General features: G+C 52.4%; 4 protein-coding genes across 10 annotated transcripts in view; 3 read left to right on the top strand and 1 right to left on the bottom strand.

The window, feature by feature from the left end:
• Positions 1-370: 370 nt before the first annotated feature.
• On the top strand, positions 371-6,430 carry LOC133373339 (glutathione S-transferase theta-1-like). The gene is made up of 6 exons (XM_061602933.1): positions 371-663; positions 1,508-1,567; positions 4,021-4,093; positions 4,629-4,779; positions 5,290-5,466; positions 6,205-6,430. Exons 1-6 carry the CDS (start codon positions 552-554, stop codon positions 6,403-6,405), a joined length of 774 nt encoding a protein of 257 aa, XP_061458917.1. The 5' UTR covers positions 371-551; the 3' UTR covers positions 6,406-6,430.
• A 3,488-nt stretch (positions 6,431-9,918) lies between these two features.
• Positions 9,919-13,739, top strand: LOC133373363 (glutathione S-transferase theta-1-like). The gene is made up of 5 exons (XM_061602982.1): positions 9,919-10,697; positions 11,849-11,936; positions 12,459-12,609; positions 12,977-13,153; positions 13,299-13,739. The coding sequence occupies exons 1-5, from the start codon at positions 10,496-10,498 to the stop codon at positions 13,497-13,499; spliced, it is 819 nt and encodes a 272-aa protein (XP_061458966.1). The 5' UTR covers positions 9,919-10,495; the 3' UTR covers positions 13,500-13,739.
• A 737-nt stretch (positions 13,740-14,476) lies between these two features.
• LOC133373362 (uncharacterized) lies at positions 14,477-17,011 on the bottom strand. The gene is made up of 3 exons (XM_061602981.1): positions 15,651-17,011; positions 15,165-15,340; positions 14,477-14,740 (listed from the first exon to the last, which is right to left on the bottom strand). The coding sequence occupies exons 1-3, from the start codon at positions 16,116-16,118 to the stop codon at positions 14,554-14,556; spliced, it is 831 nt and encodes a 276-aa protein (XP_061458965.1). The 5' UTR covers positions 16,119-17,011; the 3' UTR covers positions 14,477-14,553.
• CABIN1 (calcineurin binding protein 1) overlaps positions 15,553-23,202 on the top strand; it is a 74,488-nt gene continuing 66,838 nt past the window's right edge. For 3 of the 7 annotated variants that reach the window (XM_061602959.1, XM_061602958.1, XM_061602953.1), the window contains exons 1-6: positions 15,553-16,518; positions 18,489-18,551; positions 18,953-19,045; positions 19,394-19,507; positions 20,565-20,699; positions 22,772-22,952. In XM_061602959.1, the coding sequence (XP_061458943.1) occupies positions 18,549-18,551; positions 18,953-19,045; positions 19,394-19,507; positions 20,565-20,699; positions 22,772-22,952 (526 nt within the window). In that variant the 5' untranslated portion in view covers positions 15,553-16,518; positions 18,489-18,548. The other 4 variants (XM_061602954.1, XM_061602957.1, XM_061602956.1 and 1 more) reach the window with 4 other exon arrangements.

Here is a 23,202-nt window from a genome sequence, read left to right as displayed (position 1 = left end):
CTGACGCCTGCAACAGTGAACATAAAAACATTAACGTCTGAACGTGCATCATGTATGTTAGTGTAGTATCATTGCAGAGATGTAGGAAGCTCTGGGGAACTAGCCAGTGTTTTGCTACCACATTACAAAGTTACTATTTCCAAAAGGTCAGGATCTGAAGCCATGGGCTCATAGCTGAGGCAGTTGGCCAAACAGTCCCTGTTGCTGCTCTGGGCCTGCTTATATAGTGAGCTGATCCAATCAGGCACGAGGTCTCCCTCCTGGTCCCCTGCAATCACAGGCCTTGTCAGCCATCTGTGGCTATCCTAGCAAATGTTTACTCCTTTTATTTTTCTGAAAAAGAAAGCAAAAGTTCTTGCCTGCGGGAGCTCCTGCCCCACCCCTTGGGGAGAACATCTAGGGCTGGTTGGCTGGCTCCTAGTTCTGTGACTCTCTCCCTCTCTGCCCTACCACAGTTCCTGCCTTCCTGGGAGGACATTCTGCTGAAGCAGACCACACTGAGGACTAGCTCCGCTCTCCTCTGCTCTGCCTCTCCATGCTCAGCAGCCACAATGGTGCTGGAGCTCTACCTGGACCTCCTCTCCCAACCTTGCCGGGCTGTCTATATCTTTGCCAAGAAGAACAACATCGCCTTTGAATTCAAAGATGTGGAGCTGTTCAAGGGTGAGCAAAGTTCGAGTTTGCATATGTCGCAGTGTCTCCCAGCCGGCAGTGGAAGGGGTGGGTGTGCTGAGCTTACGTACCGCTAGTTTCTCTCCTGGAGAAACAGAGACCGCAGAGTCCTTAAATGGGGCCACCTGGCCCTCAATGCCTTTCAGAACCCAGAGGGTGCTGAAACGTTGAATTTCGCTTCAGTTTGCTGGCTGCTTTTGGACAGATTCGGGTTTGTTACCCAGGAGGCACCCCTGGGACTGTTGCAAACCTTCCCCCTAGCAGGAGATGTGGGGAGGGAGCCTTTCACACAATCTCCTTCATAGAGGCAGACTGCCTAAAGCGTGGCAAGAATTCCAGTCTCCCACCCAGGCCAAACATTCACGTGTAAAGCAGTAGCTTGAGTTACTGAGTTTGAGATCAGAATGAGAAGTTGTGGCACTCTGGGATGAATTATTGCAACTGAAGTTGGCCTTAACCCTCCTCTCCGCAATGGGCCTGGCCACAAGGACCGCTTGGGCGGGTGTCTGTCCTGGGAATCTACACTGGGTTGCAGGACACAGTGCCTGGGGAAGGGACATGTCAGCCCCCCCCCCATTCTTGGGTCTGGCTTTGCTCGGGGGAGGGGTCCTTCTCTCTTTCAGCAACTGGGGAAGCATGTGTGATCCATGACTGTCTGGCCAGTCAGTTGTTATGGATGGCTCTGCCTGACTTGAGTGAAGGGAGATCCAGACAGAAAAGCAGCCTGCGCTCTGTGGGACTTGGGTCTCCTTCAGAGTCTCCAGCACTGGACGCCTGCTCAGCCCCCGCCCCTGGCCTGGCCACTCTGCTGATGCAGTCACCTCTCTGTTGGCAGATTCCATCCTGGGGACAAAAGTGCCGGGTGCAAGTGACCCAGGGAGGTCGACGCAATCAGGTGAGAAGAGTGGAGACTCTGTTTTGGCATAATGCAGAAAAATGAGGGTGGTGGTCCCCAGGGCCATCATCGAGGCAGCTGCCCAGGGTAGCACAGTTCAAAGGGTTGGAAACGGCAGCCTGTGAGTCCAACCTCCCCTGCCCCCAGGTCAGCCCACTTTGACATGTTGGTTCTGGTGGTCCAGTGGCTGGAAGGCTGGACTTGGACTTGGGTTCAGTGCCCCATTCAGTTTTGGCTTCCCCAAGTGGCTTTAGGGCACGTCCTAGTGGCCCACTTCAAAAGATGGCTGTGCTATTGCAGGAGGTAAGCAAAGACATATTTACCTTCAGCTGAGAGATCAGATGGCCCTATGAATTTATCTCCCCCATTGTTATTTTTGCCTCCAGAATATAAAGCTTGCTTGTTCTTTCATGCCCAATCTCTGTCTCTCTCTCTGCACATTGGCCTGTTTGGTTTTGCCCAGACTGAAAATTCTCACCTTAATTGACTTCCTTCCAGAGGAGCTCCTGGGCACAGTGAGGAATTGGCCTCTTCTTAGAACTTCCTTTGGAAACCATCAGACTGAAAAGGAGGCAGTGATAGGTCACATGCCCAGGTGCTTTGCTCCAGGTGCATTGTGGAGGGAAGGGAACTGTTCTGCTTTGTCTTGGCTCCGCTCATTCCTGCTCTCAGAGGGCAGCAAACGCCACTTCTCCTGGCCTCTTCAGCCTCCCCTCTGGCTCTCCCTGTCCCGGGGGGTCATCACTGGCACATCGGCACTCATGCGGCTATCCGGGGCCACTGGAAAATGGGCCAAACTGATGCGTGTGCTACAAGGTTGTTGAAAAGCAGACTGGAAATATTGCACGTAATGGGTAAATGGGCAATGCTCACACTGGCAAGTTTGAAGAAAGGGACCTTAAAAGGCAGCAACAGGAGAAATAATTGTCACTGGACAAGTATGCTCCATGTCGCCTGTCCCTGTCCCTGAAACATTTCATGCAAGAACGGCAAGCAGGGGAGAGTTGAAGTCACGACCAGCAAGAGCGGGGACGGAGCCTGGCATTTAAGTGAAGACCCACACAAGGGCACCCTCTTTCTCCCTCTCAACAGCATCTTCCGGGCCAGCCCTTTCATGAGGCATAGTGGATCTAAACAAGGCGCTGGGGAATGGAGGGCAAATAATACCCTGCAAAGGGGCAGATTCTGGGATCTAGAAATGGGAGAGGCTTCTTGGCAGCCTGGCTTAGGAGAGGCAGTCAATGGCAGTTGAACACCTGGCTGTGAAGCATAAGTCTGGCTGCCAGCCAGAGGGGGGGCAGGTTTCTGGTTGCACAGACAGGCTTGTGCGGCTGCCCTGGCAGCAAGCAAACATCCAGCCCTTTTCCCACCCAGTACCTCCTGAGGGAGCCCGTCACCCCCACAAAAAGAGTCTTCAAGGGAGGCTCTTTGCATACCTTCCCTGCTCCAAGGGGCCATTTGTGCCAGCAGCATCCAGTCGGAGTGCATGGCGGGGGGGGGGTTGTTGCTGAAAGGCAAGATAACAATGTTGGAAGGTGTTCTCCCTGCACCCTGTGCTGAAGTTCCTGTTTGCAGTGCAAATATTGCTTTAAAGAATTCAAAGGGCAGCCGGTACTGTGGGGATTCATGCTGTCTCTAGGCCCAGGATTAAAGACAGACACCCTTTCCAAGCAAACGCATGGAGCTGGGTGTTTGTTCCCCTGCTAAGCAGTGAGTGAGCGAGCGCTCTTCAGTGCCAGATCTGGACAAGATGCCCTCTTGCTCTTAGTTCAAGCCTCGCGATAAACAACCCTTGTCCTTGCACTTTGCCTTTGGGGCCCTTTGCAAACGGCACTTTGGAAGCTGGCTTGAGCTTCCCATTCAGCACAGCGCTGTTGCCGTGTAAACCCTGATGGATGCAGGTTTGGATGCCAGGCCAGAGGCAACCTGGAGGGCCTTCTGCCTCTCTCCCCCGGTGTGATCATTGCTTTGGGGCAAGATTTGCATGGAGCCATAACAGCCAAAGTGGAGCAAACAGCCCTGTTCTCCCCCTGGGATCGCCAGATGCTGGGGGACCATGGGTCAGGATGCCTTGTCCCCTGGGGATAGGGGGCATCCAGCCACTCACTCTGGGTATAAAATAAGTTGCACCAGACACATATCTGACCCCGCATTGCAGCTGTTATTTCTTAGGATATACTGCATTGATCAAAATGTAAATTGCCCATTTTACTTGAGTTGCAGAACCAGCATTGTTTGCACCCCTGACCAGGCATGGGCCATGTGGGCATTTGCACAGCCCTTGCACCACGTCCCCAGCTGTCATCCTGAGCAGGATGCCTTAGGAGGAGTGGGCAAGCGCCGACCCCACTCCCAGGCTGGGGGTGGGGAGGTGGGATGCTGAGCATGTACTGCCAACCTCTGTCAGGGCTAGTTTTGTGCCGTGCCAATTTCTCACCCCCACTTGGTTTTAGGGCCGCTGCCCAAGGTGAATGTGGTGAAGAAAGTTCCTGTGTTGAGGGACGAAGCCTTTGTTCTGGCTGAAGGGTAAGGAAAGCAGGTGCCATCCATGGCTGCCCTCCTCTCCCAAATTCCATCTCATCTGTCTGTCGTCCGACCATAAGGTGGTCCATTTCAAGGGGGGCAGGAGCCACGTGCGACTTGGGGGCAGGAGACATAGCACAGCTGGAGCTGGAAAAGGGTCCCAAAATCTTTGCTTTTGAGCTCAAATGAAAAGCAATTCAGTCTTCTTGACTGTGGTGCAATGAGTGTGTGGGTGGTGTTCCACAGGGGTGGCACATCTCCAGGAAGGCCCTCTGTGCCTTCATAGGATATGAATGGTCAAGATGGTGAATCAAGAAGGTGTTTGGGGGGCTGCAATAGGGCTAAGAGGCAGAGGCAAATGCTTGAGCACCTGGGACTTCAGAATAGCTTTGGCCTCCCCTCACTATGCCAGCCAGCTCTTAGTCAGGCTACCCTGTTTTGCGGCAGCTGGATTGAGCCAGCTGTCCAGATTCATTTGGCAGCTGAGTCCTTTGCCTGCTCTCTTCTCCCCCTCTCTCCTCCACGCATCTCTGGGTAGCACCGCCATCCTTCTCTACCTGAGCCGCAAGTACAAGACACCCGACCATTGGTACCCGTCGGATCTACAGAAACGGGCCAAGGTGGACGAATATCTCTCCTGGCACCAGGCAAATATCCGGGCCAACGCCCCTAAGACCATGTGGATCAAGGTGAGGGGTCTGAGGGGGGTGGCGGCTTTTGCTGGTCTGTGCAGCTTTTGAAGGCTGCCTGCTTGGCCCAGAGCCACCTATGAAGGCTCTGGAAGAGCTGAGGCCCACCCCAGAGCCACCGTCCATGTCTCCCTGTCTTTGTCCCCTCCGCAGTATTAGCCTTGGGTCAGGAGGGGAAATAGCCCATCCGTACCTCCACCCTCACAGCAACATTGTCCTTCTCCTCCTCCTCCTCCTCTCTGTATGACCACACCAGGCCACTGTCACCCCCCTCCACATTATTAGTCTCCCCTGACTGGGACCCTCCAAGCCTCTTTGGCTGCCACAGCAGATGAGCCTCACCTGGACGCTCGCCTCCCTGAGCTGATCGTTCTCCTCCCTGGACCACAGACCCCAGGAGCCAATGGCCCTGTTCCCTTCCCCAGGATGTTCTGTCACCCACCACTTGGCACGAGACAGACCCCCAGCATGGTGCCTCCTCTTCAGCCTGGCATCCCTTCCTCCCCACAGGTGCTGATCCCTCTCCTGACAGGCCAGCCTCTTCCCCCAGAGAAGCTGCAGGAGGTCATGGAGGGCCTGGGCACATCCCTGAGGCAGCTGGAGGAGCTCTTCCTGCAGGACAAGCCCTTCCTGGTGGGGAACGAGGTCTCCCTCGCAGACCTGATGGCCCTTGTGGAGCTCATGCAGGTGAGGCCTGAGGCTGTGGAGCAGGTGGCCTTCTCTCTGGGCTGCCTGCTGGCCGGTCTGTGGGCAGCCCATCTGGCTCCAACTATAGCGGAGGGCATGCTGTGGGCATGCACTGGCCAAGGGGCGGCCAGTGGCTCTTTGAGTGGCATAAGAAGGTGGTTAGGCCACCACACCAGGCTGCAAGGAGCCACCAGCAGAGGACAGCTGGCAAGCAGAAAGGCAGGTGGTGGTGGTGGTGGGCTCCAGGGAACGCAGGTGAGCCCAGGGGGCACAGGGTACTCTGGGAGAGGGCCAGTTGCACTCAAAGCCCTGATCAGATCACATCTCCAGCCCCAGCTCTGGAAGGATGTCATTCATACAGATGTCTTGCTGGAGGCTGGTGCCAACTGGGAGCCCCCCTTGGGAAACTTTGCTTCCCCCTGCCAAAACCCATCTTGCCAGGAGGGAGCAAGAGTGTAACCCCAGTCGTGGCCGCTCACATCAGCCCATCTGGGCACCTGTGGGCATCCAAATGAGCTTTGAAGAGTTCAAAAGAGCCCTGGTAGCGAGGAATCCCCTGCCCCCCATTTCAGAGAGCTGCTAAGGGGGCATGTTGTCAGCCGTAGGGGCATCGAATGTGAGGGAACGCAGTTAAGAGGGACAGATGGCAGAGAGGGACCTTGTTCCATGTGCTCTGAGATCTTCCCACAGCAAATTTCACTGATGTCGAATTCCCCCGCCCCCACCCACTGTCTGCAGCCGGTTGGTGTCGGATGCAACATCTTTGAGGAGAGACCGAGGCTGGCCGAGTGGCGCATCAGAGTGGAGGAAGCCATCGGGAAAGAGCTCTTCCTGCAAGCGCATCAGCTGATCCTGAACATCAAAGAGCTGAGCAGAATCCAGGTCCACCCACAGCTGAAGGAGCAACTTGCCCCTGTGCTGCTGAAGATGCTGAAATGAATAAAAGCTTCCCAGGCAAGAGGTGCCCCCCTTCGTCCCATCTGCTTCTCCTTCCTAATATAAGGGACATTTGTGCAGACCGTGCTGTGGAATTTGCCCTTCAGAGCCACTCAGGGCAGGCTGAGTCCACATGGCCCACGAAACGCAGCAGCGCTTGACCCCGGGGCCTGGCCTCCTGCACACCCCACTGAGCAACATCCACACTCGGGGCTGCGAGGAGATGGGAAAGAGTCCTTGCTGCTCTGTGAGGGATACAATTTCACTTCAGCTCCAAACCAAAAGCTCAGGAAGGCCCTTTTGGCAGGTGGCCCTATGGAGACCGTCCATGCTTGCCTTGGTGCTCAGCACCTGGTGCTGACTGAGCATGCAAAACTGCCCAGGAGAGCACCAGGCTAGGCCATCAGTGGAGCCATCTGACCGGGGGTGCCAATGCAGGTGTCCGCTCAGGGTGCTGCTCAGTGGGTGGGGGTCACCAGGGCATGGGTCCACTTTTGCCCCCTGGTGTGGCTATGAGAGCAAATGGAGGCGTCCTGGGGGTGCTTTGGAGATGCCAGTCCAGGGCAGCTGTACCTGCATGTCAAGGCACAGGAGGTCACAAGCATATGTTAAAGGAGTATTAAGGCCACTGTAAACAGTTGTGGCTTCCCCCAAAGAATCCTGGGAACTGTAGTTTGTGAAGGGTGCTGAGAGTTGTTAGGAGGCCTCTGTTCCCCTCACCGAGCTACAATTCCCTGAGAAGAGGGACGATTGTTAAAGCACTCTTAAGGGAGCGTGGCCTGACACTGCCCTATGTAAGCATATAGTGCAAATGGGGTCATAATCAGCAGCCATCAGTGCATGACAAATGTCACCAGCTCTTGGAAATTGTGAGGGACGATATGCTGCTGACTGGTGTGACAAAATGGCTGCTGCCAGTTTTCCTTACCTCACAGGGTTGGCAGCCATGTTGGTCCCAGAGGAAGTGGGCCAACGTGTCTCTATTGGCCCCACTAGCCTAACCGTAGTGCAAGCATATGACTTAGAGAGACAGAACAAGCCAGTAGGGCCCCGGTGGTGGGGAAGGCAGCACCTGCTTGTCTTGGTAGAAAAAACAAGACTTTTAATCAAGAGGAAACTGAGCCAGCAGCCAAGCAGAAATGGCCTTTGGGAGAGCACAGACCACCCTTTCCCCATTTCCATGTGATTCTTAACAAGGACAGGGCATTCCCCTTTCTGAAAGGGGAGGTTTGTGACACAAGAAAATGTGCTCCCCCCCCCCCAGATTGCCCTGGCAGAGTCCAGGCAATGGCAGCACCTCTTGCCTCGGCTGTCTCTCCATGTGACCTGCCATCTGAACGACATACTTTGAGCGATAGCCTTCAGCCTTTCCAGACCTGGGACTCGCCCTTAACCAAAATGCGCATTTGGGGAGCCATTTCTTAATTTTTCACCACATGTCTGTCTGGTGTTTGTGCTGCTGTTGTGACCCACCTTCGATTAGGCCAGCAGTGGGTCCCAATCCACCGGCTGAAAACCGAGATCAGAGTTTTGTCACCTGCCAAGTCTACCTCACCCCTCCATCCCAAAAAAGGTCCCAGCACCCGACCCACGAGGTGTGGCTCAGTGGCCAAGAAGCATTGGCTTTGCATTAAGAACATAAGAACATAAGAAGAGCCTGCTGGATCAGGCCAGTGGCCCATCTAGTCCAGCATCCTGTTCTCACAGTGGCCAACCAGGTGCCTGGGGGAAGTCTGCAAGCAGGACCCGAGTGCAAGAACACTCTCCCCTCCTGAGGCTTCCGGCAACTGGTTTTCAGAAGCATGCTGCCTCTGACTAGGGTGGCAGAGCACAGCCATCATGGCTAGTAGCCATTGATAGCCCTGTCCTCCATGAATTTGTCTAATCTTCTTTTAAAGCCATCCAAGCTGGTGGCCATTACTGCATCTTGTGGGAGCAAATTCCATAGTTTAACTATGCGCTGAGTAAAGAAGTACTTCCTTTTGTCTGTCCTGAATCTTCCAACATTCAGCTTCTTTGAATGTCCACGAGTTCTAGTATTATGAGAGAGGGAGAAGAACTTTTCTCTATCCACTTTCTCAATGCCATGCATAATTTTATACACTTCTATCATGTCTCCTCTGACCCGCCTTTTCTCTAAACTAAAAAGCCCCAAATGCTTTCCTCGTAAGGGAGTCGCTCCATCCCCTTAATCATTCTGGTTGCCCTCTTCTGAACCTTTTCCAACTCTATAATATCCTTTTTGAGATGAGGCGACCAGAACTGTACACAGTATTCCAAATGCGGCCACACCATAGATTTATACAACGGCATGATGATATCGGCTGTTTTATTTTCAATACCTTTCCTAATTATTGCTAGCATGGAATTTGCCTTTTTCACAGCTGCCGCACACTGGGTCGACATTTTCATCGTGCTGTCCACTACAACCCCGAGGTCTCTCTCCTGGTCGGTCACCGCCAGTTCAGACCCCATGAGCGTATATGTGAAATTAAGATTTTTTGCTCCAATATGCATAATTTTACACTTGTTTATATTGAATTGCATTTGCCATTTTTCTGCCCATTCACTCAGTTTGGAGAGGTCTTTTTGGAGCTCTTCGCAATCCCTTTTTGTTTTAACAACCCTGAACAATTTAGTGTCGTCAGCAAACTTGGCCACTTCACTGCTCACTCCTAATTCTAGGTCATTAATGAACAAGTTGAAAAGTACAGGTCCCAATACCAATCCTTGAGGGACTCCACTTTCTACAGCCCTCCATTGGGAGAACTGTCCGTTTATTCCTACTCTCTGCTTTCTGCTTCTTAACCAATTCCTTATCCACAAGAGGACCTCTCCTCTTATTCCATGACTGCTAAGCTTCCTCAGAAGCCTTTGGTGAGGTACCTTGTCAAACGCTTTTTGAAAGTCTAAGTACACTATGTCCACTGGATCACCTCTATCTATATGCTTGTTGACACTCTCAAAGAATTCTAATAGGTTACTGAGACAGGACTTTCCCTTGCAGAAGCCATGCTGGCTCTGCTTCAGCAAGGCTTGTTCTTCTATGTGCTTGGTTAATCTAGCTTTAATCATACTTTCTACCAGTTTTCCAGGGACAGAAGTTAAGCTAACTGGCCTGTAATTTCCGGGATCCCCTCTGGATCCCTTTTTGAAGATTGGCGTTACATTTGCCACTTTCCAGTCCTCAGGCACGGAGGAGGACCCGAGGGACAAGTTACATATTTTAGTTAGCAGATCAGCAATTTCACCTTTGAGTTCTTTGAGAACTCTCGGGTGGATGCCATCCGGGCCCGGTGATTTGTCAGTTTTTATATTGTCCATTAAGCTTAGAACTTCCTCTCTCGTTACCACTATTTGTCTTAGTTCCTCAGAATCCCTTCCTGCAAATGTTAGTTCAGGTTCAGGGATCTGCCCTATATCTTCCACTGTGAAGACAGATGCAAAGAATTCATTTAGCTTCTCTGCAATCTCCTTATCGTTCTTTAGTACACCTTTGACTCCCTTATCATCCAAGGGTCCAATTGTCTCCCTAGATGGTCTCCTGCTTTGAATGTATTTATAGAATTTTTTGTTGTTGGTTTTTATGTTCTTAGCAATGTGCTCCTCAAATTCTTTTTTAGCATCCCTTATTGTCTTCTTGCATTTCTTTTGCCAGAGTTTGTGTTCCCAGCTTCAGCCCGAAACCTTGCAGAGCTGCTGCCAGTCAGTGTAGACAATACTGAGCTAGATGGACCACTGGTCTGACTTGGCAAAAGGCAGGTATGCGGAAACATTGGCCCAACTCCCATCAGCCCCTGCAGCAAGCATGGCCAGTGACGGGTGATGATGGGAGTTGCCATCTGGCAGCACCTGGAGGGCCAAAGGTTCCCCATGCCCAGTATAATGCAGCTGCCCCACGTCCCTCTCTGCTCCCTCCAGAGCAGAGCCTGCCAGAGCCAGGGATGGATAGCTGTGCCAGGGCCCAAGGACAGTCCAACTGGCACCTGCTGGAGGGCCAAGGAAGCAGAACACCCAGGCCCTTGCCTGATTGGCCAGCCATATTGCCCTTGAGCAGGCTGTTTACTCCACGGGCCAATCAGGAGCTGGGGAGATGTTTCTGTTGGTGGGAGTGAGGGACCCTCAGTTGCGGCTGGAATCTCCCATCAGGCCACCCGGCCAGCCCACCCACTGCTTACTCACCATGGTGCTGGAGCTGTACCTCGACCTGCTCTCCCAGCCCTGCCGGGCGGTCTACATCTTTGCCAAGAAAAACAACATCCCTTTCATGACGAAGAGCATTGATATGCTTAAAGGTAACTGGGATGGGGGGGGAAGGAATCGCACCCGTCACTCTCCCTTCCCCTCCCTCCCAGTAACCACCATCCCATCCCAAAAGTCATTTTGGAGCTTCATCTTTTCCCCAGCCCCACCTTAGAAACATGGGAGGGGGGAAAGAGAAATCTATCCCCCAATTTAGGGCTGTGGGACTGGAGAGCAGAAAGGATTTGACACTCTGTCTCCAAATCACAAGGAACACACATTGCAGCTTCTACATGCCACTCCTCGGGGAGGCAAGATCATTTTTCTGCCATGATAGCTAAAGAAGCCTCCCTGTTCAGAGGCAGATTACCTTTGAACAACCAGCTGCTGGGGAGAGACAGCAGTGGGGGCTGCTGTCTTCATTTCCTGCCTATAACCTTCCTAGAGGCATCTGGCTGGCCACCAGTGGTGGGGGCATTGCAGCATGGGGAGGGGGGGCTTCCCAGAAAAACTCTTCTTATATTTGTAATGTTCCCCACTCAAGCCTCTTGAACACACAGCCATGCAAAACTTTGTCATGATTGTGGTGGTCTCCAATTAAGCCCTGGTTTGGGGCACCGAAGTGCTGCTCTCTCAAACATATCCCCCCAAAGTAGGCCACAGAGATGATCCATTATGCCAGCCCCAAAGATCCAAGCAGGTTGGCTTGTTCAAGCAGCACAGTGCAGCTCCACCACAGCCCTGCTCCTGTAAGGTGGGACGTCTCCAGCAGCCAACTCTGGATCTACCTGCAGCATCTCTCCCACTCCTCAAGGAAGATCCTGGAACTTGGAATGCATCCCCAACTGCAAGCGGATGTGAACACTTCCATTTTGGGGGTGGGGGACAGCCCTGTTAGTCTCTTGCAGGAAAACCAACCAAGAGGGTTGTGATACCTTAAAGATGGGTAACACGTTTACGATGGTATCATAAGTGTCCGTGGACCAGAGTCTGATGAACTGGACTCCAGGCTTGGACTTCTAGGTGTCACAAAACTTGTTACGTAAACACCTCCCTATATCCCTCCTCAGTAGCTTGTCTCTCTGTGCAGTTTTTAATTGTATGTAACTGTGGGAGCCAACCTTGGCTGGAAAGAAAGATTTCTGCTGGCCCTCACTTAGGAATTTTTGCACTGCCTGGTACTGCTCTGTTCTCTCAATTTTAGGACAACAGTTTAGTGAGGAATTTAACAAGGTGAACATCCTAAGGAAAGTGCCAGTTCTGAAAGATGGAGACTATACCTTAGAAGAGAGGTAGGAAGGACTCTGGGGGGGGCAGGGGGGGACAACACACAGAGCGGACAGGGCCATTATTTCCTCCCAGATCCACTATTGTTGCTCATTTGTTTTATGGTTACACAAAATGTTTTAACACTCAAAGGGCTTCCCAGTCCTAATGCCTTAAGACGGCAGTAATAGCCAAACTATGTATAAATGAATAAGGCATGGGGGTGCAGCCCAAACTAAGCTTTTGCCAGTCCAAACCATACACCGGCACACCCAGGAGAGCGTCCTCTGTGAGATGGCAGAGGGTCACATCAGGCCCAGCGCTTTTCATTTGGGACAAGCCACTGACAAGCACAGTGCCCCAATGCCATTGATAGCCAAAATATGTATAAATACAGAAGCCTAGCCTCAATGCTCCTCTTCTACCTCCTCTTCCCTTTCCCCAACCCCCATGGGGTAATTTACCCCTGCCTGGCTCAGGTCATAAGGAAAGCCCCAAAGGAGGCCCTGGCAGGAAGATCTCTCTCTCTCTCCCTTGTGGCCCCACAGTATAGCCATCCTCCTCTACCTGACCCGGAAGTACAACACACCAAGCCACTGGTACCCGCCGGACATGAAGAAGCGAGGCCGCGTTGATGAGTTCATGGCTTGGCAGCACAGCACCATCCGGGCCAGCGCCTCCAAGATCTTGTGGCTCAAGGTGGGCTGCGGCTGTGTCCCCAGACAGGAATGGGGGCCCTGGCTCAGTTCACAGGGAGGCACCTGGTGCAGCTTCCCTTGTGGGGCTGGGGCTTGAGGAGCAACAGAAGCTGCTCAAATTGTAGGAGACCTGGTGGGATTACGAACACGTCTCAGGCGTGCCTGAGCAAATCCCAAAGGGTCCAGACGCACCCATTTGGGAAACAGACCCACCCCAGCGGCAAGGTGCTCTTGGTGCCACCTCATTTTATGCTATGTTAGCCCTCCCAAAGCGGCTTACAAAGCAACCATCTTTGCCCTCATCACGTTTAGCTCTCAGCATGGCTCCACCTCTGGATTTTGATGTTTGTGCTCTTCCTGAGGGGCAGGTGGTGATCCCCCTCTTCCTAGGTCAGCAAGTGCCCCCCGAGAAGCTCCAAGACGCCATGGAGGACCTGACCGTCGCCCTGCAGAAGTTGGAAGAAAAGTTCCTGCAGGACAAGCCCTTCATAATTGGCACAGAGATCTCCCTGGCTGACCTGGTGGCCATTGTGGAGCTCATGCAGGTCAGCTCTGGGAAGGCGGGGGCCTCCTCCCTCCCTCCCTGAAAGGGGAGCTGCTAGTAGCAGCTGCCCTTGAGGAGGACGTCTGTGGTCTTCCACGGGGAGAAGCAGAGGAGGCCTCTGACAACTGCATGCGCTCTCTCTCTAGCCCATGGGAGCTGGCTGGGATGTCTTTGAGGGCCGGCCGAAGCTCCAAGAGTGGCGCAAAAGGGTTGAGGTGACCCTGGGGAAAGAGCTCTTTGCGGACGCGCATGCTCGGATCCTGAATACCCAAGAGCTGAGGAATATTAGCATTGACCCGCCCCTGAAAGCCCAAATGAAGCCCATGCTGTTGAAGATGCTGAAATAAAGAGGGCGCTTGAAGCTCTTCCCTCCATTCTCCGCCCAGGTCTTGGTCTACCACTGGAGTTTGCACTTTGCCCTGTGGGGGGTGGCACCCTTTTTCTGCTATGAGGTTGTGAGGTTGTTATGCCCAGGCAAAAGGAATTACTGATACCTCTTAAGCAAAGGGAGAACACCTTGTACAAATTCAGTGCAGCAATGTAATCTAGATGCTGCATGAAATCCTAGATCCTGTACTCAGAATAAATCGAGCAATTTTGCAAACATTAAATTGAAAGCATGACTGCAGTATTTCAGGATATTTTGATAAGGACTGAAGGAAGGAAGGAGGCCCCAATCTCACAATGCTTTGAGGAGAGAGATCTTGAAATAAGGGATGTCAGAGAAAAAAGGGTTTTGTTGTGACTGAAGGTGTGGCTGCTCATCAGGCCTGGTTGGAGATGTTGCCTCCTTGGTTTCTTCTGTGCAGCAAGGACATCTGGATGGAGATCTATCCCCTCACCACCATATGGTTCCCAGAAAGGGTAGCCCAACCGTTTGGAAGTGCCTGCAGAGATTTGACTCTTTCTCGTCTGAGCACTATCAGAATCATGAGCAGTTCTTGGGGGGTGGGGGGCAGTAGTTTCCGAGGAGCAGTAACGTGAGTGAAGGCATGGTTGGTTGGCCAGAGCTGGGCGCTGGTGCAGTGTGCCCTTGCCATGACTCCTGGGCTCTGCCTGTGAAGGGCTTTTCAGTATTTACCTAAATTAGCTTCTTAGTAAGTATTGCTCTTACCCCATTTTACAGGGGGAAACTGAGGCTGTGACAAAATGCACCCCTCCATGCAAGCCCCTGATGGAGTTTGCCTTTGTCTTTTGTAAATGCAATTCTGAACAGAGCACTCACCTACAAGGGAAATTGGGAGGGGGGGCTTCTCTGTTACTGGGAGTATGTTGATACCTGGAAGGCCTAGAGCTCTAGTCAGGAGGAGCCAAGGACACTAAGCAGTGAACCAGGGTGTTTTATTGTGCACAGGATGTCACTCAGCTGGCTCTCTTGTGAACAAGGCATGCTTTGCAGGCTCAGGGTGCCTCCTGCCTCCCCCTTGTGAATTGGGAGCAGTTGGGGGGGTCCCAAGAGGGTGTAGCTGGTGGCTGGGGCTGGTCCGCAGAGGCAAAGAGCTTGGTGCTCTCCGGCCCCCTCAGAAGAAAGTCATGACTGTCCCGTTCTTGCCGATCTGCCAGGGTTCCAATGGGTAAAATGACGATCCTTTGAGGTAAGGAGAAGGAGAGAGTGAGGGTGGCAGGCAGAGGCTGCTTCCTTCAGGGCCGCAAAAGGTCCTACTCGGAAGCTCCCTGGCAGACTATCCCGGCCCACGCGCCTGTACTCTGCCCATTGCCCAGCAAAAGGACGGAGCTTGGCTTTGTTTTCCTCCTGAATTGTGGGTTAGCTTTGGGCCTCGGGGAGGACAGGGAGACAGTCACAGCCTGTCAGAAGGTACCGAGGGGGGTCATCCTATCGGGTCCATGGCCTGCCTCTCCCAGCAGCCCCCGCCCCGCAACAAAGGAAAGGCGTTAAGGAGGGAGAAGTGAGCGCGCGCTCCCGAAGGAAAGGCATCTGAGCGCCCCACTGCGATGCAAAGATGCTACTCGGCCTTCTCGAGCTTCCAGCCTGACTGCGGCCCCCCACTCGCCTGTCGGGAGCCAGGCCCAGCTCCTGGGTGAGGAAGTCGAAGAGGCGGGCGCTGTGGCCCTTGTTCTGCTCCGCCGAGCCCACCACGCCGATGGAGGAGACAAGCAGCTGCGCGGCCGGCGCCGCCGAGCCCCCCACTACCATGGCCGCGTCGCTTCGCACCGTCGCGCTCACCCTCTGCCCGGGGAGAGAGGGAGAGAGAAAGAAGCGGCCGGGCAGGCAGCGTCAGGCAGGGCCGCACGGAGGGAGCCCGCCGGCCTGACAGTCCCGTCCCGTCCAGCTCAGCGCTCTATTGGGGGGGGGGAGGCCGTCCGGCAGCCGGACGCGACGGTCCCGCAGAGGGTTTTGTTTTGGGGGGGGCTGCAGCGGGGTCGTCGGAAGCGGCGGTGAGGGCGGCCTGGTGCGTGCCAGCCGCGGTCTCCCCGCACTTCTTCGGGCCGCGCAAGGCCTGCATCGTGGCGGGAGAGGCCGTCGGGCTCCTCCTCACCTCCTGGGGCTTGCCCAAGATGCCCGCCACCGCCGCGCACAGCTTGGTGGGCAGGTCGCGGGGCAGCTGTGCAGCCGGAAGGCTCGTCTCCAGCTCTGCGAAGGGCATCTCGGTCCTGGAGGGCGCGCCGCAGCCGCTGTACCGGGCCGCTGCAGGCCGAGGGTTCCGGTGCCGCCCCGCCCCGCCCCCTGGCACTAGCCTCGGCATTGGCTGCGCCGGGAGGCTCGCCTCTCCGGCCCGGTCCACTTCGCTCTCGCCGTGAGAGGGCGGGAGAGAGGCTGGCGCTGGCAGTCCCCAGCCGGCTGCTTCTTTCCCCTCCTTCTCCTGCCGGCTCGGGGTGTCCTGGTCCAGGGACGAGGCAGAGAGCGCCTCCGCCGGCGGCATCAAGAAGCCTCCCCTTCTCCCGCTCTTCCCAGCACGGCTGGACAGGGCGAAAGCAACGGAACCGCAAAACGGGGCCGGGAGCATCAATGCCCGGCTGGCCGCCCTGCCTGACTTCCAGGCCAGGGCGCTCTTGCTCCCTGCTGGGCTGGTTTTCCCCGCCCGTCTGCCCCTCCAAGCCCTTCAGCAGCCTCCCTCAGGTCCTGCCGCGCTGGCGAGCCGCTTAGGCTGGCACCAGATCACCTAAGAAAGTGGAAACCTACAAGGGGCGCCGCCGCCTCAGGCCAAGGAGGCCCCGTCTCGTCCAGCGGCTCAGTGGCCGGCCAGATGCCCGCTTTGGGACACTGCCACAAGCAGGACCGGAGCGCGAGAGCATCGCCCTCCCAGGTTTCCAGCAGCCGGCGTCAGAAGCACTGTGTCCTCAACCGCTTGCGGGAGCAGCCTCCTCTTCCTCCATCTCCATGCATTTGTCCGGCCCGCCCGCCTGGTGAGCCTAAGGTCGGGGCCCGGGAGGGAGGAAGATCGCGGAGAGCAGCGAAAGCGGCCGAGGGTGCCCCCGAGGGCGAGGGCCAACATCCCGGGGCCCGGCTTGGCCGTGGGGAGAAACGTCGTCCAGGACAGAGGGGAGGGGAGAGGAGGGGGGAAGAGGCGTTTCAGCAGAGGCTGCTGTGGCCTGCCCAGCGGGGGTGTTGTCACGCTGGCCCTGATCCCGCGCCCCCCTCGGCAACAGGCTCGGCCGGCCGGGGGGGGTCGGCAATGCAACTGTGGGCGGCACTTCGTTGCCAGGGCGATGCTTCCAAACCGCGGCCGCGTCTTTGCTGCTACTTTTTATTGGGGGACGCTTGGTGCCCCCTCCGGTGAAAGGAGGACGTGAGCAGTCTCGTCGTCAGACGGTGGAATTGCCATTCTAATATTCTTGAGTCTAGGGTGGTATTTTTTGCGGGAAAGAAGGGCGGCGCAGCCTCAGTTTGGGCAACTTCCCTCAATACTTCTCCACAGCATCCCAATTTCCTATTGGGCAGCAGCTGTGGGCCAATGAGAGGGCGCGTTGCTCGCGGTCGCTCCTCCTGGCCCTGCTCGGCGCACTGACAGGCGGGAGTCCAGCCGGTGCAGCCTTCGCTGCAGAGGCCGCCGCGCCTACTGAGTTTCCACCTCCCTGCCGTCGGGCCTTGCTGGAGGCAGCAACACGACTCCCTCCCTTCCTCCCTCCCTCAGGTGCTGAGCGGCCGCCTGGCTGTCAGGAGGCTTCGCCCCGGAAGTGGGGGAAGGGGAAGGGTGGGGGGAAGGGCCCACCCCCGCCGGGGGTGTAGTGTCAGCAGAAGAGCGGGGCTGAAAATGCCCTGAAGCGGCCCTGCCGTTTCTCTTGTAAGCTTCTCGGGGCAGAGGCCTTCCCCTTGCACTGCCTGCAGGAGGCCGCCAGGACAGGCCTCAGCACCTCCGCTTCCAAGAAGGCTGGGCGTGCGGGGAGAGCCTTCTCTGCCTGGACAGCTGTTGTCGGTCAGAGCAGACAGTGAGGACCAGCAGCCCAGGTGTGGGCAGCCTTTGGCCCCCCAGGTGTTGCTCAGCTCCAACTCGCATCTTCATCATCCCTGGCCATTGGCAACATTGGAGGGGGGGCAAACGGCCACCCTTCCTGGGCCTGGTGGGAAGGTTCCTAGATTCCTGCACACACTGGCTTGGCTGCTAAGACACGCTGTGCCCCATCACAGCGTGACAGCGTTAAAGAATGGGCACACCAGAGTTGAGGCAGAACGCATGCTTTGTATGCTGAAGGTTCCGGGTTCAGTCCTTGGTATCCATAGGTAGGGATGGAAGAATTCCTGCTTCAAACCCTGGCTGGAGAGCTGCTGCCTGTCAGTGTAGAGCAGACATTTCTGTGCTAGATGGACCAAGGCTCTCTGGCTTGCTGTGAGGGAGCGCCCTCTGTTCCTTTCTGTTTATTTGCTTGAATGACATTATATTGATGATGGTATAAAAAAGCAATAATTTCAGCCTTTTTTTCTATTGTTTTCGTCTACTTATGGCCTCCAAACAATTGTGCTCCACACGCAGAAGTTGAGGCATTCTACTACATCCATTTGTTTTTGAAATGGGAAGGGAACTCAGTTCACTCTGGGAATATCTGGAGTAGATTTACCATACTGATGCAACTTCTACTGGTTTCACACACCTTGAAGCTTGCCCTGGGTTTCCTCATGTCATCCACTCCCCACAACAGGAGCTTGAGAAATCTGTTGCATCTAAGTTCTGCTGCTGCTAGTTCAGATATAATTATGTTAGTTTGGGAAGTGCAGGGGTTTCTTTGAGATTCATCTATGTTCTGTCAAACCAACTGGAAGTAATATGTCAGTGTTTTAGTTGATGTTCATCCTTCTCTGGCATTGCACTCTGTTGCAGGGATAGACTATTCTAGTTTGATTTAATAAATGATACTGTGTATTTGGGTTTGTTCCATAGATTCGTGAGTGAAGTGAGCCTGCAGAGGTAGCAAATGACAACACTTGAGTCTCTCCAAAGATGGTAAAGTAGCTGTTAGCTTTTTGCTTATTTAGAGAAAGTTGAGGTGGCAGTTCTCAAGAGAAAGAGAAAGCTGGATGCTGCTTCCAGTACATATATCTGGCTTGGATTTGTGTGGGAATCTACCTTCATTGTACTCTTTGTCAGATGTTGCTGTATGTTTAGACACTTAGAGTAATTCATGACTAATCCAAATGTCTTCACAATTCCTTGGCAAGACAACTGTATTTTCCTTTGGTTCCCTTCCTTGTGTGATGTTTATTGTTATCTGTTATTTTTTTCCTGCTGCATGTTAATGGGTGTTTTGTGGGGGAAACTGATAAGATTCTGGCGATAAGACAGAGTCCGCCTATTACAATAAATTTATCAGTGTGTACTTGCTGCTTTTTTTGTCTTGCTTCTAGATCAGGATTGCAGCACTGAATGCCAGTTCCACTGTCGAAGATGACCATGAAGGGACCTTTAAAAGCCACAAAACACAGACAAAAGAGGCACAAGTAAGCCAAGCCCAGTTCTGATTTGTGTAGCCCTAAACTGCTTGAATCCTTCTGGGAATGTAGACTCTGTGGGCCTGTTTGGACATCAGGACTACATGGCTTCCTGCTGTGCCTCAGACTCTCACCTTCTGTTTCTCCTTTTCCTCTCATACAGTTGTGAGGAGATTAGAAGCTTTTGCTTAGGCTGCAACTTCTGTGGTCTTCTCTCTGTTTTTCTGTTGTTAAATGTAATCTGATGGACATAAAATTAAGAGTAAAGTAGTTTTGTCATTTGTTGTAAGCCTTGAGGTGGTGTTTACTTCCCCATTGAGAAATCCATTTAATTAGAGTGTCGCTTTTGATCTCCAGGAAGCAGAAGCATTTGCCTTGTATCATAAAGCTCTGGACCTTCAGAAGCATGACCGCTTTGAAGAATCTGCCAAAGCTTACCATGGACTACTTGAAACTCGCCTCCTGCGAGAGGTCAGTGAAATGAGATCCATGTGGGCAAAGCTTTCCTTCTTCTGTGTGGTGGGTGCCGTATCAGTCTACTCCCTCTGTTAAACCCAGTATCAGGCAGCCTCAAGCACATCCCTTAGGATGCCTCCTCAGCTCTGTTCTTGAGCTGTGGCTCAGGGAGGGTGGATGTTGCAGGGCCACAAAGACATGCAATGCCACGTGCAATGCCACGCTCAAGCTGTCATGTCGTGAGCCACTAATAGCATGCCAAGGGGAGGAAGCTGCTGAGCTACATGAAGGGGCACCCTTCGGAGTATCCCTTTGTGAAGGGCACACTTGACTTTTGTGGGCATTTTAAAGCTCAGTTGGTGTCAGGATTGGTCAAGACCTGGAGCATTCATATGTTTATCATATGACAATATTGTTGCACTCCTCAAAGCATTCATTTTTGTAAGGATTTAGAGGGAAGACTCTTTGTATTCTGTTTCATTGTAAAGCCACTACTGGCTTTGTTTGCAGAGGAAGTTCCCTTGTGCCAGGTCAGGGTCTGTGTCTGTCCCGTGCAGTCCTGTCTCCTCTGACCATCAGAGGCTCTCCGGGGGGTCTCAGGCAGAGAAGGGTCTTTCCTCAGTAGCTGCTCTCTGAGATCCCTTTTTACTGAGCCTGGCACGTTCTGCATGCAAAGCATCCGCTCTACTGCTGAGCTGTGTTCCCTTCCCTACGTGACCCTTTTCCCTGTGTCCAAACCTGGAATGGTTGCCACTCACCCTCTTGGGAGATTTCAGCAGTTGGGTGATAGATTTCCATTTCCAGAGTGAGTTGGTAGAGCAACTCACTGAGGCTTCATAAAAGGGAAGAAAACCTTCCTACTCCCCCCCCCCAATTCCCTGCTGGCATTTGTGGTAGTGGGTTTGTGGGCCATTTGCTAGTGGTCATGGCTTGCAACAGAATCTGCTTTGCTTTTTGAATTCACTCAGGCACTCTGCAATGACACACACTACCATCTGATAGGTTTTCAACCACTCTTCATTATTAATGAAGGCTTTATCTCAAAACTTTTTCTCTCATTTGCAATTTTCAGGCAATTCCATCTGGTGATGAAAGAGAGGGATTAAAACATCCAGGCTTGATGCTAAAATATTCGACTTACAAAAACCTGGCTCAGCTTGCAGCACAGCGAGATCACTTTGAAACAGCCATGGAGTTCTACCTAGAGGTACAGGTGGCCCTTCTTCACACTTGCTCAGGCAGGCATTTTGTTCCTGCGTGCATTTAATGCAGCAGCAGAGAGGCTCGTGGTGGCTAGGCCAGAACGCTGCCACGGTGTCCTCCTACCTTGCCTTGGTGCTGTTGTTATACTATACATTTTTTTTATTTATTTAGGATATATAGAGACCTACCTGCCTTGGAAGGTGCTCAAGGCAGCGTACCCCACAGTGTATAACCAAAATAAATTGAACATCACTAAAAATATACAAACCAAGAAAGTAGTTATAACAGATCATTACTACAGAAATGCAGCGTTGCTACTTTCATTCCCGGTAAAAGAACCAGTCACAGATCTGCTCCTCATCAGCACTCTCAGTGTTTCTCTTTCAGTGCCAATGCAAACAATGCGATTACAGATTTTCTCTTTCGAGGAGAACAGAGCAGATCCAAGATTAAGTATCATCCAGATATCGCATTTGAAACACAATTCAGTTATTAGAAGCTTCTTTTCATATAATCATAGAATAGTAGAGTTGAAAAGGGACTATTGCAATGCGCTCTGTGTGGGGTTACCCTTGAAAACGGTCCGGAAGCTACAACTGGTACAGAATGCGGCGGCGCGCTTGATTAAGCATAGCTGCCGCCGGGATCACATCACTCCGGTGTTGTTAGATCTACACTGGTTACCAGTGGCTTACCGAGCCCAATTCAAGGTGTTGGTGTTGACCTTTAAAACCCTATACAGTTCCGGTCCAGTTTATCTGAAGGACCGCCTCCAGTATCACCAAATAGGCCGCCTTACAAGATCAGCCACGCAGGATTTTCTCTCGGTCCCACCAGTCAAAACAGCTAGGCTGGTGCGGACCAGAGAGAGAGCGTTTTCGGTGGTGGCCCCCACCCTCTGGAATTCTCTCCCCTATGATCTCCGACATGCCTCCTCCCTGTTGAGTTTTCGCCGAGCCTTAAAGACCTGGCTATTCAGACAGGCCTATAAGAATATTGGGGTGGAGTAGCTTTTTATATGTATTAATTGCTGTTTTTGTGATGTTAGATAGATTGATGAATATGTTGTTTTTATATTGTATTTTGAAATGTTATGTAAGTCGCCTAGAGTGTTCATTCAGTCAAACAGATAGGCGACTAACAAATAAAATTTATTATTATTATTATTATAAGGGCATCGATTCCAAACTCCTGCACAATGTAGGAATCCAACTTAAAACATACCTGATATGTTTCTTCCTGATAACTTATGTAGCACCCCAAACAAATGAGAGAGCTGCTTTTCAAAACCTAAATATTAGTTATAATTCTTCTTCATTTCTTCTGTTGGTATAAAGGCTCAAAAATCTTAACAAATTATTGATTTAAAAAGACATTCAACATACTTGGCAGAAACAAAAATCTGCTGAGAGACCTTGTGCTATTAATTTATTAAATTTCTGTCCCACCCTTCTTCCCATAAGAGCTCAGGTATATTAATTACTGTTTTGGTTTTCACTGGTTTTTATTGTATTTTACTATGTAAATGTATGTCGCCTAGAGTGACCATTAATTCAGCCAGATAGGCGACTCATAAATAAAATTTTATTATTATTATTATTAAACAAGAAAATGATAACAACCACAAGCATTTAAAAAAACCTTTACTTAAAACTAGAGAGGAGGGCTAACCTTTTTAGGCGGAAGGGTTGCATTCAATATTGGCCAGCCCTCCAGGGGCTGTGTGTGTGCAATTAAAATTAGATATACGTACACACACAAAGGCAAGCACACAACAGATCCTCATTCACACACAGCAGCCTTTCCTCATCTCTCACACAGACAAACAGTGTTTATCCCCATTGCAGTGCTAGATGAGGAAAGAAGTTTACACCTCTCTGCTCAGCTCAGAGCTCTGATGGAGAAATTATCCCACCGCAGCACCAATGCTAGGAGATCTTGGCACACAGGAAACAGGAGGGGGTGCTCCTCCCTAGAGCCTTGTAACCCCAAACCATTATTGCAACTTCCAGGTTCCATTGCAGGTGCAACTTACACTTGTGTGTGTCAGGAGTGTTGTGTATTGTGGTTTTTCAGGCTGTAATGCTGGACTCGACTGACGTCAACCTGTGGTATAAAATTGGTCACGTGGCCCTGAGGCTTATGCGTCTGCCTCTGGCGCGGCACGCTTTTGAAGAAGGACTCGCATGTAATCCGGATCATTGGCCTTGTTTAGATAATCTCATTACTGTTCTCTACACACTCAGTGACTACACAAGTAAGTCATGTTCTTTTTGCATCATTTTTCAAAATAAAGCTTACTGCATCAGTTGGTCCAGGCAACTGCTGGAGTTGCTGTCTTGGGGTGCATTAGATCAGAGTGTTGCTCAAAAGCCAGGCCAGATCTTGTTTTTGGGGTGTCAGGCAGATAAAATTAGCCTGATAGCAAACTGGGTTTTTTCCAAATAAGATACAAGTAATTTAGTCATTTCCTACTTGTGCCATATTTGGGGGGAAATGCCCATTAC

This window comes from Rhineura floridana, chromosome 19 (genome assembly GCF_030035675.1).
Source record: "Rhineura floridana isolate rRhiFlo1 chromosome 19, rRhiFlo1.hap2, whole genome shotgun sequence".
NCBI lineage: Eukaryota > Metazoa > Chordata > Lepidosauria > Squamata > Rhineuridae > Rhineura > Rhineura floridana.
Note: the sequence above shows the minus strand (reverse complement) of the source record. Positions and strands in the feature narration are given on the sequence as shown.